The 16,984-nt window shown below is 40.3% G+C and overlaps 1 protein-coding gene across 4 annotated transcripts; it reads left to right on the top strand.

The window, feature by feature from the left end:
* Positions 1 to 317: 317 nt before the first annotated feature.
* Positions 318 to 16,691, top strand: LOC111245279 (uncharacterized). 4 transcript variants are annotated; one of them, XM_086979343.1, is made up of 18 exons: positions 610 to 1,230; positions 3,958 to 4,148; positions 5,704 to 5,804; positions 6,224 to 7,193; positions 7,896 to 8,317; positions 9,996 to 10,184; positions 10,565 to 10,684; positions 10,970 to 11,218; positions 11,853 to 12,110; positions 12,278 to 12,408; positions 12,890 to 13,001; positions 13,412 to 13,820; positions 14,201 to 14,271; positions 14,495 to 14,598; positions 15,000 to 15,125; positions 15,337 to 15,425; positions 15,898 to 16,011; positions 16,387 to 16,691. In XM_086979343.1, the coding sequence occupies exons 1-17, from the start codon at positions 1,115 to 1,117 to the stop codon at positions 15,996 to 15,998; spliced, it is 3,759 nt and encodes a 1,252-aa protein (XP_086835469.1). In that variant the 5' UTR covers positions 610 to 1,114; the 3' UTR covers positions 15,999 to 16,011; positions 16,387 to 16,691. The 4 variants fall into 4 exon arrangements, with proteins under 4 accessions (XP_022649165.1, XP_086835469.1, XP_022649164.1 ...); XM_022793430.2 differs by lacking the exon at positions 610 to 1,230 and adding an exon at positions 318 to 541 and having other exon boundaries at positions 15,898 to 16,691; XM_022793429.2 differs by having other exon boundaries at positions 612 to 1,230; positions 15,898 to 16,691.
* Positions 16,692 to 16,984: the final 293 nt, after the last annotated feature.

Raw genomic sequence — 16,984 nt, 5'->3', positions numbered from 1 at the left:
ACGTTATTTGTTGATTAAGAGGCGAATTCTGTCTGACGTCTAAGTCAGTATCATCTTGACATGTCTCGCTCCACGCTCACAGTAGTTTGCGACTGCTATCAGATAGCAACTTGGAAAAGACAACGCTGACAAAGAAATTATGGAGGGTGCACACCACCGACAGCCAGCCAGATGGATGGACTCGATTTCTGGAGTTTACGGAAGAGAACAGTCCTATTCGTTATTTAGTTGCCCGCTTGGTGACGTTCGTTCTACTGAATCTACTCGGGTGGGAAGAGTGTGTCAGGAGTGCCACGTTCCTCGGTCCAATATTCCCTTCACCATCGGTCGCACTCTGCGACTAAGGCGAACGCCTGTCGCTCGTGTGATCGTCGGTCGGTAAGAGCCATCGTACATCGAGTGTTCGTCTCTACACCAACCAAAGTGCGCGAGCAGATCCATATAAAAGCTGACGCCCTCCGCCCACGAATCACCTGGTAGAAATAGTCGTTTCCGATTCGCATATCGGCGTACTCGGCACGCAGAAGAACTTCATCGATGGGTACGCCCTCCGTATATCCACTCGTAGTAGTCAATTTTGCAACGGCCCTGTAACTTAGCTTTCGATCAGGGCCTACCTTGCTATACGGATTCTGTCTGCCATTATTGCTGTCGTTGTTATTGCGTCCATCGCTTCTCGAGCTTGTTATGTTCGGTGTGCCTGTGTATCAGTTGCTTCTAGGGGCATAGAGTTGTGTATCTGTGCATATACAGGCTGACATCAAGATTAATATTTAGGTGTCATAAGGTTAGAGGCCGAGCTATGGCCGAACGTCAACGGAAGAGCATTATACGAGACAGGCAAGGATAATGATATGTTGACAACAAGACGCCAGAGAAACGACGAATAGACTGATTGTGTCAGCTGGGAAATTCTACAAGGAGAACAGAGTCTCTTGCACCTAGATAGTCGCCTGTATGCCATATGATCTGGCCCAGTTGTACGATCCGCGGACAGTTGGGCCACAGAAAGTTGAGCTGTCGTGCTTACCTTCTTAATCGGGCCAAAACGTGTCATTGCCTCTATAGCTTGATATTGCCATTAGGTGTTGCTATGGGATGATGTCGGAAGCGGATGTTGCGGAGCTTCTGCCTTTGGATAATGAGACTCTTCCTAAATGCGATTGGCAGGTCTCTATCGGAGACGGAGGAATCGACCTTCAACCATGGTTGTGGAAGTGGCTATACCTGGTAAAAGCACATTCTGCGCGAACTTCCTTGTGCGACTTGTGCGCTTCGAGATACAAGAAGAGATACGTTTCATGGCTAAACAAATTAGGACCCTGTTTTCATAGGACAGCTGTTGACGAGTTTCTAACGCAATTCAGTCCAGCCGATTTAAAGAGATCGTAGGAAGCTAGCCTTGCTCAGATTCTTTTGTCTCCCGGATCAGGCAGGACGGTTAATGCGAAAAGCTGACACTAACAATGTTCGACGTTTAACTACATCTAGTGAACGTTTCTTTTAGTAATCACTCATTAAGTAAATTTCAGATAACAACGGATTGTTTTAGAAGTGTGTCTACAGCTTTTTCCAAGTCTTTATTTCGAAGCCGAGCCAAGAGGAAAGGCGCCGTTTCGAAACTGTTATTTTTTCGTCACCAGACAAAAGAGATACGTCAAAACGTCCCCAGAGAGGACTGACCTAAAAAAATTGATGGAAAAACGAGCAACGAACGATTGACGTTTCTTTGACTGTGGTTATGGACTCAAAGAATAGAGTCTTAAGAGTAAATCATTGAGTTGCTTTCGTAGTGGAACTGGTGTTCTTGTGGCGATTACGCTTGCGCGTCTCTGTGACATTTGGCGACGAGGCAATCGATCTTCTTGGCTGAGCGTTGAATCTGTAGCTGTGATTGATTCATAGAACACCTTTGTAGAGGATATATAAGACATTGTTCTTGGTGTCCTCAAAGAATTGCGTGGTAGGGCAGCTACGACCAAATAGAATTCGTATGCACATAACTGCGATGGCACCGACTATGCCACTGGGTTCCGGTGTTCACACAAATCGTTAATGGTGGAAGTGTACAGAAAAAATTATTTTTCAAACGAAGCAATACGATTCGTGTAAGGGACCATGTTTGCACAGTACTGGAAACAGTCCGCCATGACCTGTCGAGCAATTTTGGATTCTTGGACACTACGATGAGATTTCATTTAAAATATATTTGTCTAATCCGCAGTTATGCTAGCGAAAAACCTGGCACACAGTTGCACACGTAATTACATGAATATTGGAATATTTCCCTGGTGACGGTCTTATTATTTGTTGCTTCAAGGCTTGTCTATAATGAAAGGTAAGCATTCTGTCAGACGAAAAGGAAATGCCTATGTTGCCTATTGGTTAGCAGTTGTTGCAAACTAGCAGTCATCATAGAAAACGTTTAGTGAATCCGAGTGGCTTGTCCTATGTGTGGGCCTTGATTCTGAAAGCTTCATATGTATTACGCGGGCCGTCGGAGATAATAATAGAAGAACGTAATAATGGGACCTGTACGAATTAAGTTAGATATTTTCAAAATGTATCAATTGCGAATCGCTGATAATAAGGCTTCGAGCTAGAAACACGAATCACTCTGCACTCAGGTAACACAAAGTTATCTGTTAGTTGTAGAAAGGGCTGGTCTAATAGGACGTAGGCCTGCGACATCGTGGCAGGAGTCTGTCTGATTAATCATCGGAAATCTACGGAAGATAGTATTCACTCTGAGTCTATTAGTCTGCCCTATGACCCAAGCCACGATCTTTGACAGCCAACAATAAGCTATTCGTTTTGAACGTTGCTAAAAACAACCGAGACGAATGCAATTATAGAAATATCTATTCTATTGCAATTCACTAGGTACTGTTACTGACAAATGAAATTTTCTAACAATGGGCCAAAGGTTGTCATATTACAATATGAAAATTTATCAGTCCTGTTCAAACTTACGGACCGGTAAGCGGGATACAATGGAACGAAGGTGCCTCACGTGTAAATCATGAACGTATTTATTTAACGTAGAAAATAGAAGGAAAAGTTTCGTTGTTCATTTATTTATTGTATTACCTTAAAGTTATGCGGTGTTTCTAGAAGACCGTAAAAACAAAAAGTGAAAAAAATTGAAATTTACAACTGTGTCCCCGTACAAAAAAAAATGGTACTATTTCGCGAATATCGAATAAAAACAGAAAGGTAATATAGGCTTAATCCTAATGTAGGTTCAATTTTAGTGCGCTTCTAAGAAGGAGGGTCTATCGAAGCGGTAACACTAATGCCGCTCGTCGATCGAATATTTACGTAGGAAGTTTAGAAAGTTTCATAATGCTCACCGTGAGCGTGTACCGTACTTTCTAGAGTAACTCAATTCATGTTTACGCCACTGTCGAGTCACACCTTAAACGCGTCCTCTGGCGACAATATGGACCATAGCTGATATGCTCGGACGTCGTCACTGCGGCCGGATCACAGGCAATGATCATCTGTAACTAATGAGTGTACACTTTGTTCAATCAGCCCTTTTCTGGCTGATTCGAAACTATGGCTTACATACATTATTAAAATGCAATTAAATATCCCACATCGTAATAATATAGAAAAATACTAACTAATATTCGTAGCCTGTATATAACTATAAATAAGTAACTTCGTATATATATATATATGGGTATTCGCCAAGCAATATTATATTTACTAAACGATCTCATATCTATTGGCATTTTTTCTATTTAGTTTGTACAATGAACGCTCGTACTAACTCATCTCTAACGTACATAGCTTTTACAGCCCAGAGAATTGTCGCATCCTTAGTGGAATCTAAACAATAATTGATTGTAACTTGTTTGCCCAACATAATTGCTCTGCATGTTTATAATTTTTGGCGATTTTTTTAGCCCAACTTAGTGCCTTTAATAGCATCCTATTGTTGATTTTCAGGCAAGGCGTTCGTGCCTTAACCAGCATGAGGCTGATTCGGTGGCTACGGTCGATTGCATTAGCTACGGTCATTTATAACGGTATCAGGACAGGAGCTCAACCTTCGGCTTTCGACGAGATCGCCATTTCGAACATCTCACTCAATGAGTTGCTGGCTAGTGGACCTAGAGCGTCTCAACAATTACTCAATGGTCTCTGTAAAGATCTAGCGTTTTTGATGAAAGCGATCAATCACTATCTAAAATCATCCATAAATGTCATTTTTGTACGCACAAACTTTATGATATACTATACATTATATACACCACCTAATATAGAAGTGAAATGTTTTGTGCAATAGTGCTTCTTGGGTTTTATATAGTTTCGCAGAATCACAGGCGTGCCTGCCCAAGTTGTACTGCCCTATTAGTTGTTACGTTACAGAAATCAGCCATGTAACTCTTAACTTATATGAGTCCTTCATGAAGAAATCAATATCAGCGTTTGTTCAATCAACCCTTTGTATGGCCTAATGTAGGCAGATAAATGACCGATGAACGAATAAGCCATTTTCGAAAATCGAGATCCAGTGTCCCCTGTTGTTTAGGCCTTGAGTAATGGGTCTGTCATCTTAGCTGTTGTTACCAATATCTACAATTCAATACGAGCAAGTGATAAGGTTCGATAGCTACTTGTTTCATCTAGACGCGGAAGAAACCGCTTAGAGCAAATATGCCCCACTGAAGATTCGACAGCGACCCGCTTGTACGTTGCGATTCTCTCAGTAACTACCTTAATTGCAACTGTTTATTTACTAAGGGTGCCGTCACTTTTCGCTCTAGTAAACAAACGGCACACAGACTCTCTCGCTCCGGTGACACCGAACTATGCGGATTACGTTACATATGTCTCCAGCACGAACGCTAATCGATATGAGGATGAGTCACGATGACCTTTTTCACGACTTAGAGGTTGCTGCTATTTGTATGCAGCCAAACCTTAAAATAGCCTTAACACGATTATCTTACGTCAATATATTGCAATCGATGCAAGCAATTTACAACAATTAGCAGCGGTACCACCAACAGGACAGTGGAGAAAATTCAATAGGTATCTTACCGTGCCTGTTGTGTAAGTGCTAGCTAGATGGACCAGACCATGGTAAAAGTCACGATCGCTATTTGTTACGCGAGTACTGCTTAGGACATATCAGATGAAGCCTAAATGTTGGCAATAATCACTAGAAATGTTCAACTTCGTAGGTGCGCATCGGTAATTAGTGAATTATCATATGGTTAGATATCGACGATACACGCCTACGTAACAATCTATTGTTCATGTGTTCCACTGGTTCTAATCAATGGTATAGGCCTAAGCTATTGTACGTGGCAAGACAAGATGGAAGGTCAAGGGTAAACAAATGATGAGGAGGGGCTTCGTACGGAACGGGTACGGTGAAGGATAACCCCTATAATTTACTCTTGTGGAACATTTTAATTATCGATTGTAAATTATGTTCAACATTGACTAATCTATTGGTACAAACTTAATTTGATATGATAACAACTGATTTCAATAGATAGAGATGCCAATGAAGATATTCTCATAAGGTTTCTGCTAAGCGCGTCTATAGGGTTCTATATAGCGTTGGACGAACATATGCGATATTTGTTTAACAAATCTGCTGCTACATCTTCAATGGCGCAATTTATGGCATGTCATTAACAGTAATAATAACACTGCGTTCATGCTGTTCTCACATTGTAGGATCGTGCGGGACTGAGTGCATTGCTTGTTTGGAGAGGACAGCCCCCAAAATTGCCGAGCTAACTCTGCGACTTTTGGAAGCAAACGACGGGGATGATTTTGTAAGTTTAATATGTTCCGGACAATGAGCCAGTTAATTTATCTCGAAGCGAATATCATACTTATATAACTGCTTTTAAAGCACGTCTCGAAACTGAAAGTTATTCGGTTACAAGGAGAATAAATTTTGAGAAAAATATCTAGATCTAGGCTTTCATTCACGCTGAACGGGGTATAATTTCTGATTAAAAACGATAGTATTTATGAAAATCCAATCCTAGGATTCTAGAAGGACAAACTAGCCTGACTAATAAGAGTGCCAATGCCGATCGCAGTTGTTGGACATAGTTTCTTTAATAAACTGGTAGTTTTACTTGTTATTTGCTAGGTACTTGTTACAACATGCAGTACAGACTAACATCGAAGAGGAAAGAAAAGATTATAGATTAACGTATGACATTGCTGTTTATTATTACTCTAGAAAATCATTCAACTGGAAGAGAACGCTCGATCGATTCCCATCTTTCCAGAGCAGGAAAGGTTACTCAGGAACAGTCCTTTAACTGAGAAAGCATTGACGGCGCTATTACTCAAGATTGTAGAAAGTAACCACTGGCTCGAGAGGCTTTCGTCTACCGGCAGAACCTTGCCTCCTGCGATTGTCGTAAAATATGATGACCCCCCTGCAAGGCCGGAACACTGGGCTGATCCAACAAATCGATCGGCAAAAAGCGGTGTCCCTAAAATAGCTGGCCGTCTGGTTTCACGAGATCGCAGTAGTAAGCAGCAGTATGGCACAACCTTACAGCCGGTTCTGGAGCCACGAGCTACCGATGTCGCCCTTAATTCAGAGCTACGACGTTTTAGGGACGAACAGTCCTATGAGCCGCGGTATCAGACAGCCGAAGAGCCGAGACAGAACTTCACTACAAATGCTAGCTCAGGAAAGTTCGATGTCTCAACGGAGAAGCACGACACTTCAACTATAAGGCTGGAAGAAAGGTACACCACAACCGCTTCGTCAGAGAAACCATATCACAAAACGGGTCGATCGAATATTGCCTGGCCCACACCGACTGGTACTGACTTCGCCATGGTAGCAAGAGATTCAAGCCCTGAACAGCCCGATGACCAACGCCATCCGAAAAGTATATGGGCAAAGGAGCAAGATGGGACGACGGTTCGCCCGGCAGAATGGTACTACACTACTGACACACGATCTAAAAAGTTTTTTACTGCGAGCGTAGGACCCGAAGAGGACTTCACCACAACGGCGTGGCCGCGGGATCGCTATGAAATAACGAAGAAACAGGAAGAAACGCACACAGCGACCGTATGGTCGGAGGAAACGCTAACCTCAGCGGGACAACCTATAGTGGTGCCTACAGTGGCAAGCCTAGAGTTGCTTAGCAAAGGTCTAAACAGTGAACAGCCGGGAAAAAAGTTCCAAGGTAAAATGTCATTTTTGCACAATATTGTTCCATAATGTATTAAAGAATTATCCACACCTTGCAGAAGGAGTATCTAGGGCATCTAAGAAAGAGTTTAAAAAGAATGTTTCACAGTGAAAAATAATTTTTTTACAGTTAAAAAAACATTTCCTTTTCATGGCTAAAACCTCTTCAATTTTACATTTACTAAAGTACTTATATAGCGACTTTTTTCTAACTGTGAAACACTTTTACTTCATTTAATATAAAGAAAAGCAGATATATTAAAAATTAATTCGATGAAATTCTTCTATTCAATGAAATCCTTCTATTTTTCGCGATTTTGATACGTCGTTTTACAACTAACTTAGCCTCTGGTGAACTTGCTCTTTTATTACTGTGGAACCACTCTTTTTATGGGATGCCATCCTTAAAGGCTATAGCTCACTTTCTAAATATTATAAGTCATTATATTATATATATATATTATATTATAAATATTATAAGCAAAGGTAAGTCAATGATTAACAATGATGTATTTTCGTAAACCATTAGTTTTTTTTCGCCTCACTGCATGTGTGCTGATATTATGGCTACCGTCGTAGTGAAACTATGGGTAGCTTCATGGGTGGACGCTGGTTGTACCTAAGATCGTGTAAACCAAAACTCCAGTAGCACCAGTTTGTAGCTAAGACTTACACCGTTTTCTTTCTCGATGTGAAGGTGATACAATTGCTGGGTCCGCGATGTATTCGGGGCTAACTCCAATAATTACACGTAAAAGCTCGACTGCATCCATCACAGTTCAGCCCCAGAATCTGTCTGGAGCTAGCACGTCCTCACCTCTCTCAACGGCAGGCTCGCCACTTTGGGGCACAGGACTTCTGGAAGCCATGCAAGGATCGATTGCTCCAGTAGACAATGATAAGTTGTTACAATCCTCCGGTGACGCCATCGAGCACAGTGACCTCTCAACAGATGAAGCAGACGTAACGGCCTTGAATGGCTCCATCGTGACGCCAGAGGTGAAGGTCGAAGTTACACCCAATAAGCGAGTGCTGGTTACTTTGCCCGATGGCGTTGTTTATCCCGTGCCAGAATCGCTAGATAGCCTTGTCGCAGCGATAGATCCGCGCCAGCTCAAGGTTTGTCAAAAGAAAACACCTATTTCCTAAAAATGGTTGTGTTTAAATGAGAAAAATTTCGCAAACATCAACTTTCTGGCTATTCTCGCGACAAATGCGTAGTCATTTTTTATATAATTGAGACACGAATTGATAAAGGCCAAAGTATTACGCTGGTGTCGATAAGTTTAAACGACCTTTTTCCAGGGCTATTGTTGTCTCCCTTTGTTTGTTGCTTTCACATTGACCCGACGCGCGGGAACTGCGTACGTGCTTATTGATAACAAGTACGATCTATTCTGTTCGTTTGAGAATAAAATTTAGGTGTAAAGTTGCGTCGATTCTTTTAGGCTGATTGAGATTTCCACAGGATTATATATCTACAGGGTGTTTCTAAATCCAAGATTAATCTTTCTGCAAATCTTTGTTACACTAGAATCATAAAGCTTAGGAAGTATCATCCTAGTTTTAGATATTTGTTTAAAAGTTAGATGACATATACAATTGCGGTGTATACGTAGTCGTACGAGACCTATTTTTTCGGCTGAAACGGCGCGCGTATATAAAGGAAATTGGGTCTTGTAATTCACATCCCTTCCAAATCGGTTGATTAAAACTAACCAGTAATATTAAGTTAGATAATGACGATTTTTAATATGTCACATTTGATTCTTCTATACTAAAATGACGGGAAAACGTTTCCTTACAATCGGAGCTTAAGTGTAAGAGTGTCGTCTAAATGCTAATTGAAGTAGTGGACAATTGAAATAAGTTTCAGCTGTAGAGAGCTGTAACATTCTATAATATTAGTTCCGGCAACAAATTATCGGAAATTATTACAGTAAGTACCTTTCATCGGGGGACCAAACGATTATATATATTTAAACCCTGCGAAAAGTTCTTCAAGGATATGGGGTGTTTGCATCCGGCAAAAATTGCCTTCCTGAGGGGGATTCTTGCTAGGAAAATCAAAGTAAATTTTGTAGCCAGAGCTCCGGATTTGCCAGTTGAAAAAAGCTAAAACTTGCTAGATCAAACAAGTGTAATAATCGATATTCGGCCCTCTAACGTTAACTAAATGAACCCCAAATTGTGTTTCAGTAAATGTGTATAGCAGAGTTGAAGTACGCTGAACCTCATGATTATATAGTAGAATTGATGGCGACAATGGCTCCAGATAGGAGCCCGATATCTTTAAAAATACTTATCATCTTAGACGTTGTCGAGAGTTTATCATGGTTGATAGCTACTGTTTTAAGTACTTGTTATGGGGTCACATGATCACTTGAATAGAATATGAACTTTTTATTCAAGTCCACCAAAGTACTTGATTCCATCGCAGAAGTACGACAGCGTAGTTACACGCAAAGTTTGTTTCCATCGATTGGCAGCCAGATCAAAATGTGGGTGTTATGAATCGAAAAGCAGAGTATTAGCTTTAGTTTATATCTATTTTTAGGCTCAGGCCGTAACGAAAGTTTTTTTACTTTAAGAATTATTGTCGAGAAATCAGGCACAATTGGTTTAAGTTACTTCTCGTTTGGCCTGTAGCTGTCACTGTTCAGTTTGAACTGTCTTGAGATCGGCATCGGACGAGAAAGTCCTATTGAAAAATATACTTTTTCGACAAACCGTATCTCTGTCTTTGCAACGAAAGATCAATTTCGAAACACCCAGCAGAGTTTATAATGAATTACAGGCGGTCGTGTCGCAATTGAAAGTATTCGGTCTACCCATAGAGTTTCATTCGAACCATCTCGTCATGGCGAAAGGATCGGTATCGAAAAGCGACGCCCTTCGAATAGAATTCATTTTGTGGTCTACGAATCAAACAGCAAACAGCGTCTCCGTATACTTCGCCGGCAATCGATATCAGCTTCCTGAACAGGTGCTTTGTTACAGTTTTTGCGCGATCCCCTCAAGAGCTAGCATTTAGCGTATGACCTGGCCGAATCTAGAAACCAAACGTCTATATTTTGCTTGTATAGTAAAATCTGCTAATCGGTCCTCGATCGATGACCTCTATAAGAAAAGCGAGATACTAAAAGGGATAATAAACTAAACACGTCTAAGTAGGAGGAGATTTGTTAATAAATAAAGGTCGAACGTCACAGCTCATACGAGCTGGGCGCAAAGTATAACTGAACTCAGATGATTTTTTCTATCGAATATGTTATATAGCTGTCGGGAAAATGGAAACATTAGCCGTCGGGAATCGTTAACACATTATCTTTAACTAGTCTCACCGCATCCGTGATAACGTTATAGATGGATGCCTTTGCGAACCAGTTGAAAGGACGACCACGAGCCGATATCCGGGCCGTCGTTCGGGGGTTACAGCGATATAATCTACCCCAAGGACTCGACACAGAGCCACTTGTCCGCCTGGTAACTGCTGTGCAAAAATTCAAATTATAGCTCGATGGACCTTAAGAAACTCTCGCACATTGGTAACCTTTGCTTGCTCAGTTCCCGTTGAATTTTGTGCTCCGATCTCTGCTCTTTATTTCTGTCAGCCTTGCTACTTTTACTTCGCCAATTTTATAGTGTATTTACGATTCGTAACTCTCTACTTAAGCGCTTTCCATTCCGTTTTTACCGTACCGTAGTTTTTTAGTTAAACGTACCGTTAATTCATGCAATATTTTATTGTTCGTTTTTATTCTTGATCAGATGGATAAAAGGGACGAGGCGGCAACTGTCACAACTCTAATGCCAGATGTTCTGGGGCTATCTGGTGATGATACAATTTCATTCGCTACCAGTCCTGAATCTGGTGAAGTTGGGGATAGTGTGCCCCATAGACTTACGGCCCCTATTGGAGTAGGGGGTATTGTTCTAGAATTTGCAGGACGCCGCTTCCGTCTACCGGATGAAATCGAACTGCTCAATCGTGTAATCACTACCACAGAAAGTCGAGAGGTTAGATTATGATGTTCTTACCGTTATTAGGCTAACATAGACAAGGAAAACAAACCGGCAATAATGAAATAAACAGCTATCTAAACGGTGCAATAGACCCTTCTTAGCGTGTAGTTGAGCAGATAGCAAACTTTGGAAAAGAACTACAAATTTTACCAGATTTATTTTGTATGTACGCAAAGGTAGACAAGCGTATTAATGAAAAGACGCTGCCTCGTCATGCATTATCGACCTTGTCCGTCCTTTGAGTCGTGGAAATTGTCATCGCTTAGATATTTCTGGCCGCCCAGGGAACTAGCGTTTACCAGTGCGAAATTTGGAGCACTCTAAGAAGAGGTTTGCAATAGCAACAAAACAATTAACTGCTTTATTTATACTATATCATTAACCGGACTGGGCTGCTTTTTTGTTCCAGCCTCAAAGGCGTTCGCTGTTAAGACTCGATCTTAAACCGAATCGAATGTTTTTGTCTGGAATACTTTTGTACCGTTAGACATGGACGGACGTAGACGGTGTCAAACTCTTTGAGTTGATCTCCTCCAATGAATACCACGTGTTTCCGTGGATATAATAAAACTGCAAATCAGTCTCAGTAAACACCATACTAAGTGAGCAATTATCGTTGTATTCATAGAATCTGTTGAAGCATATGCGGAAAGTTGGTATCCCAGCGGTCATAGTCAACAACCGCCTTGCGATCGATCAGGCCGCCGTCTTAACATCGACGAAGTCTCGACAGCGTCCGGTACGGCTCCGAATTTACACGGTCGACGGAAGGCCGAGCAAGGTTTTGATCCGAGCGGAGGGCTCCGAATTCGAGCTGCCCAAGGACCAGACGTTGTTTAATCGATTCATTAAGAATTCTTCGGTTCTTATTTATGAAATTATCAAGGTAAAACAAACAGCTACGGTCTTTTTGTTTTTTTTTTTTTATCTAAACAACAATGGAGGCTCGGCATTGGCGAATGAGAAGATCTATTTTTGTGTATACCACATGTAGGAATACCCGTCCGAATAGTTTATACGAAATGCTAATGCAAAGTCTGCGATTTGCTTTAGGTTCTTTCGCACTACAGTATACCTGTAACGTTTGACGAAGATACGGGTGATCTAACCGTACAACTGAATAGTCGTTCGACAAATAACACCCATCTGAGTTACCAAGTAACAATCAACGGCGAACAGTACAGGTACATAGGATTTGGTCGCGGCGAATCGGCTACTATTAGGACTTGATCGACGTATTAAATTGTTATTATTATTATTTAGAGAAACACCGGTTTTCAATCAAACCCGTCGAGACTCGATAGTACTATCAACGAGCGTTCCAATGATTAAGCTCTTTCGAATATAATGATTGTCAACGAGAGTTATATACCATTTTACGATAGCTGATAGACTCGATTACTTTTCGTATACAAACAATCAATAATGTGATTTAAGTTTATTTTTCGTAGATTTCTAGTTCTATGATTGGTCATTTTAATTTTTGTATCAGATGATGAACATACCCCTTTAACGAGTCATACCGAAATGATTGTAGACACAATTCAGACCTTGTAAAATTCTGTACTTCGGTTAGCCGAAGGCGCAAATTGGCGTCGTTCTCATTTCTCTACCCTTATCGACGAAATGGTCGACACACACTAATTTCGTACTTACCCTGTACAGGTTGCCGGACCAATGGCCTGAGTTGGAAACAGCTATATATCGCGGGACGATACATCAACCTGATCAATTGATTAAGTTATTTATTCGATACAACCTCGACGTGCCTCAATATGTATGCTTTACCTATTAGATTTCAGGTTTTCATCGAACAGCGTAGTAGATAGAAAATCTACTAATGCCATATAAAGAAAAAGTAATCGTAACGAATGAAATGTATATATATATATATATATATATATATATATATATATATATAATACTCGAAACCATACAACATTCGTTTACCCAATGAATTAGAAATTCATAACAAACAAGAAAGTTTTCTTTGTTAATAATCATTTGTATATACATATTCCATGAATATACAGTGAAACATACAGTATATTCTGTCAAAATGTTGAAGTAACTTGTCATTGGTTGGCTTGAACCAACGACTTCTAACTTTCTCAACCTGGGGCCGTAGCTTCAAAACACTGGAAAGGAACTAATAATTAGAATCTAGCAAAATTCGGTAACGAACAGGTTTTGAACGCCATCAAGTTGGTCAAGCAGCAAAAAGATAGACCAACTGGAAATCCTCTGGCTATCAGCATCGTTAACCAACCCCAATCGTTGCCCGGTCAGCTTGTTCTATCTTTTCGGGGCATAACATTAGCCTTGCCCCAGGACTCGCAAATGTTGTCTCAGCTCATCACTGACGAGAACGCTCTAGCCGAGCTGCGGGATATCGCCTTGTCCGCGAACGCTCTCAGCCGTCGACATGGAAATTCCTTGTGGGTCGAAACGCCAGACGGTTTGATCAAAGTTGATCTGAATTTAACCCAGACCCCAACCGATATTGGAGGCGATTTCGTCAGTGAGGAAGGCCGAGATAGGTGGAGATTTATGCCCTATCGAGTTTCGACGACTGAGTCATCCAACTTCATCAAAGGTAAAAATCATTTCTGACTAAAGGCTGTCGAAATAACATAATTAACTTAGACAGCCACTATAACGATTAGCATAGCTTGGAAGCTAAATTCGGTGAACGGATTTAGAATATGAATATAATGGATTAATTGCCCGGATTTAGAATGAGACGATCTGAGATGATTGATGATATGTTCGTATGAAAGGATGCGCCCCAGGTTGTCTGCGTCAGCAGCCGGCTGAGACTACAGGATATAAACGTTATCGGTCAGAGTTGACACGTACATCCCATGTTGTTTCCTTAGCGTGTGGGTGTAGCGGCCTTTCTCGTTAGGTTTTCCAATATGAAATTCCAGTAATAAATATTAACGTTGCGTTATCTGCTTTATTTATTGTACGTAGTTGAAGTCGCGGACGGAAACGAGCATCTGCTGCCAGGAGACGAGACAGAACTTGAAGATTCTATTCAAAGGGTTTGCTTTTTTAGATCATTTTAAAACGACAAAATAGTAGATTCCGGAAGTCCAAGGCAAATTTTGTCCTAATTTCGTTTGAACGAAGAGCTATTGTCCGAAGATATTTTGTTTGCCAGATGTAGTAGTGACTAGATAGTTATTTTCGAAATGCAAAATTATTTCTACTTTTTTTGGCGTCAATTTAACAAGGTATTTTTTGATTTTGCAACATTCAATACAGGCTGGAAAGCCTTCAAGACTGGTGGATGCTCTTCAAGCTAACGGAATTTCTGTGAACCTCAAGAATCAATACTTAGACCTATCTTGGGGCCAAATAAGAACAAAGTATGTTTAACATCCTCTTAAAAGACTGTGCTTTTAGCTGCACAATATGTAGATAAAAGGTCTTTTTTGAGGCTTTTTAAAAAATGCCCTTTGACAAATATTGCACAACGTATATGCATCGTGCATACTCTTTCTGATTTCTGCTTCACACCGTTTAATAGTCGAGGAAAACATGTTCGATACAATTTTTACAAAACGATTTCAGAGTTTTAATAGAACGTTATTTCTGCAAATTTTTCATGAGCAACTCGACTTGTCAACCATCAAAATCCATATGTTATATGACATCGTCGTATTTTCTTCACAAAGCTTCGCTGTTCTTCCTTTGTATAGATATCTTTTAACGTTCTTATTCTGAAATTATGTTTATTTTCTTTTGCAACCGTTGCCATTGTTTAAAGACTCAGGATTAATAGTATTCGACCTCAACCAATGGCATCTCTTCCAAAGGCTAAACGTAAAATGGGCATTCGTGCACGAGGCGCCCCAGGAAATTTCATGTACACAATCACCTTAGCCGATGGAAGGTAACTGATAATAATATTTCATTGAATTATTAAGCTGACCATTATTATGTTAAAGAAAGTAATTTAGGCCAGTGGGCCAGTAGTCATGGGCAAACAACGTGAAAGTTAATGATGATCCTAACGGGATGCTTATGTAACCTAATGGTCCAGAAAAAACAACAAGCAAATTTAGGAGAGGCTGCGGTTGTTTCATGATCTGTATTTTCCTTAGATCATTAACTCTGCCAGCGCAATGGGAACAGTTACAAGAGATGGTTCGCAATGGAAAGTTGCGTCTCAACGTACTTCTTCGACTGTTTGGTACGTTTTTTCTTTTTGTATAACTATTGTCATGTTGGATCGACAGCTATCCTCCTATCACAGAATCGCTATTAGCTCATCTAACCATTAAAATCGTAATCGTGTCCATACCTCTTCTTTGCGGATCCTTGAGGTAACCGTTCGCTGTAAGAACACTCTTTTCCCTCCTCACAGAAACGCCGTTATCGAAATTGTTATAGCACGCCAAAGAAAGGCTTCTCAAGTTTTCGACACTGTACAAACCAAGAAAACCGCTACATTTGATTATTGGGAGACCGGTGGACTCTAAGATTACGAGCAACATGTAATTCATATAACGTATCATGATATATAAAGCGCTTTATAAACGGTAATAAAGCGTTTGTAAGCTAATGCACAGGCCGATGCAAGAAAGAGATGGCCGCTGTACACATTCCCGAGACGAAGCCCCCTAAGCAGCTTTTACAGTCCTGTTATTGTCACATTATTGCAGATATGTCACGCATCAATATAGGACATCGTAGGTCGGAGGACGGTTCATGGTCAGTCGTCCTGAATGGCAAGGCGTACACGCTGGATGACCAACCACAATAGGTAACTGCAAAAGGTGACTACCTATTGAAATATTAACTGTTACGCAGACTGCGAAACGGCCACTACACCACAGACCCAGCTAACCCCACACAACGGGAAGGTTATACTGCGCGAACGAATCTCCAAGGAACTATTTGCAAAAACGATTTTTCGTGAGGACAGAACGTTATATCGGAGATAGTAATACAATTATCTATCGTTACGGCGCTCTTCGTAATAGACAAAGTAGATTATTCGAACACATAAATGATAAAATGATAGATCTGTATATTATGCATTATTATATAATCCTATCTCAATGCTATTCGATAGAGAGACAAGTTCAATCTGTGTTAGGCAAATGTATTGTGTATATACATTGCGATGATATATAATGGCCGTCTTGCAGTTAAGGACGCCCTACCAGAATGGACCCATTTGAAAATCTTTCATCGTTGTCGTTGATGCTTCCCTTTTATCTGATACTTTACCAATGACGTACTGCTATAACTATATAAGATATTATTAGAAAAACAATATGAAATGAGATCATTTAATTAAGTCGAAAATCACTAGCGCGATGTAAAATTAAATGCATCCGCATTCTACTTGTATTTCATCAATATAAATATATATATATATTGGTTTTAAATTTTACTATGTATTATGTAGGTATAAAATAAAATTGTTAGAGCAATAAAATGGCAAATAACCAGAAAGGTGTTGAAGGTATGTTCTCTTTATAAGGCTTTATTATGCAAAAAGGGTCATTTCGTTTCGTAAGTCATATTTATATGTTTAACAAAAACATCTTAGGAGTTTTCGCTGCCTAAAATATAATAAATAATAATGGTCCTGTAGATGTTTTAAATAATCGGCAATAACATCCTGTCCGTAGAGATTTTTCGAATTTCGATTTGTAGTCTAGAATACGTCTACGAATTTTTTTTCCTCTAGGTCTTATGCTATTCGAAAAACCTTAAGGTTCATGTTTGGTACTGCAATTA

Source organism: Varroa destructor, unplaced genomic scaffold (assembly GCF_002443255.2).
Source record: "Varroa destructor unplaced genomic scaffold, Vdes_3.0 BEIS01000002.1, whole genome shotgun sequence".
NCBI lineage: Eukaryota > Metazoa > Arthropoda > Arachnida > Mesostigmata > Varroidae > Varroa > Varroa destructor.
The sequence above is the reverse complement of the archived record's forward strand: the minus strand, read 5'-3'. Positions and strand labels throughout refer to the sequence as shown.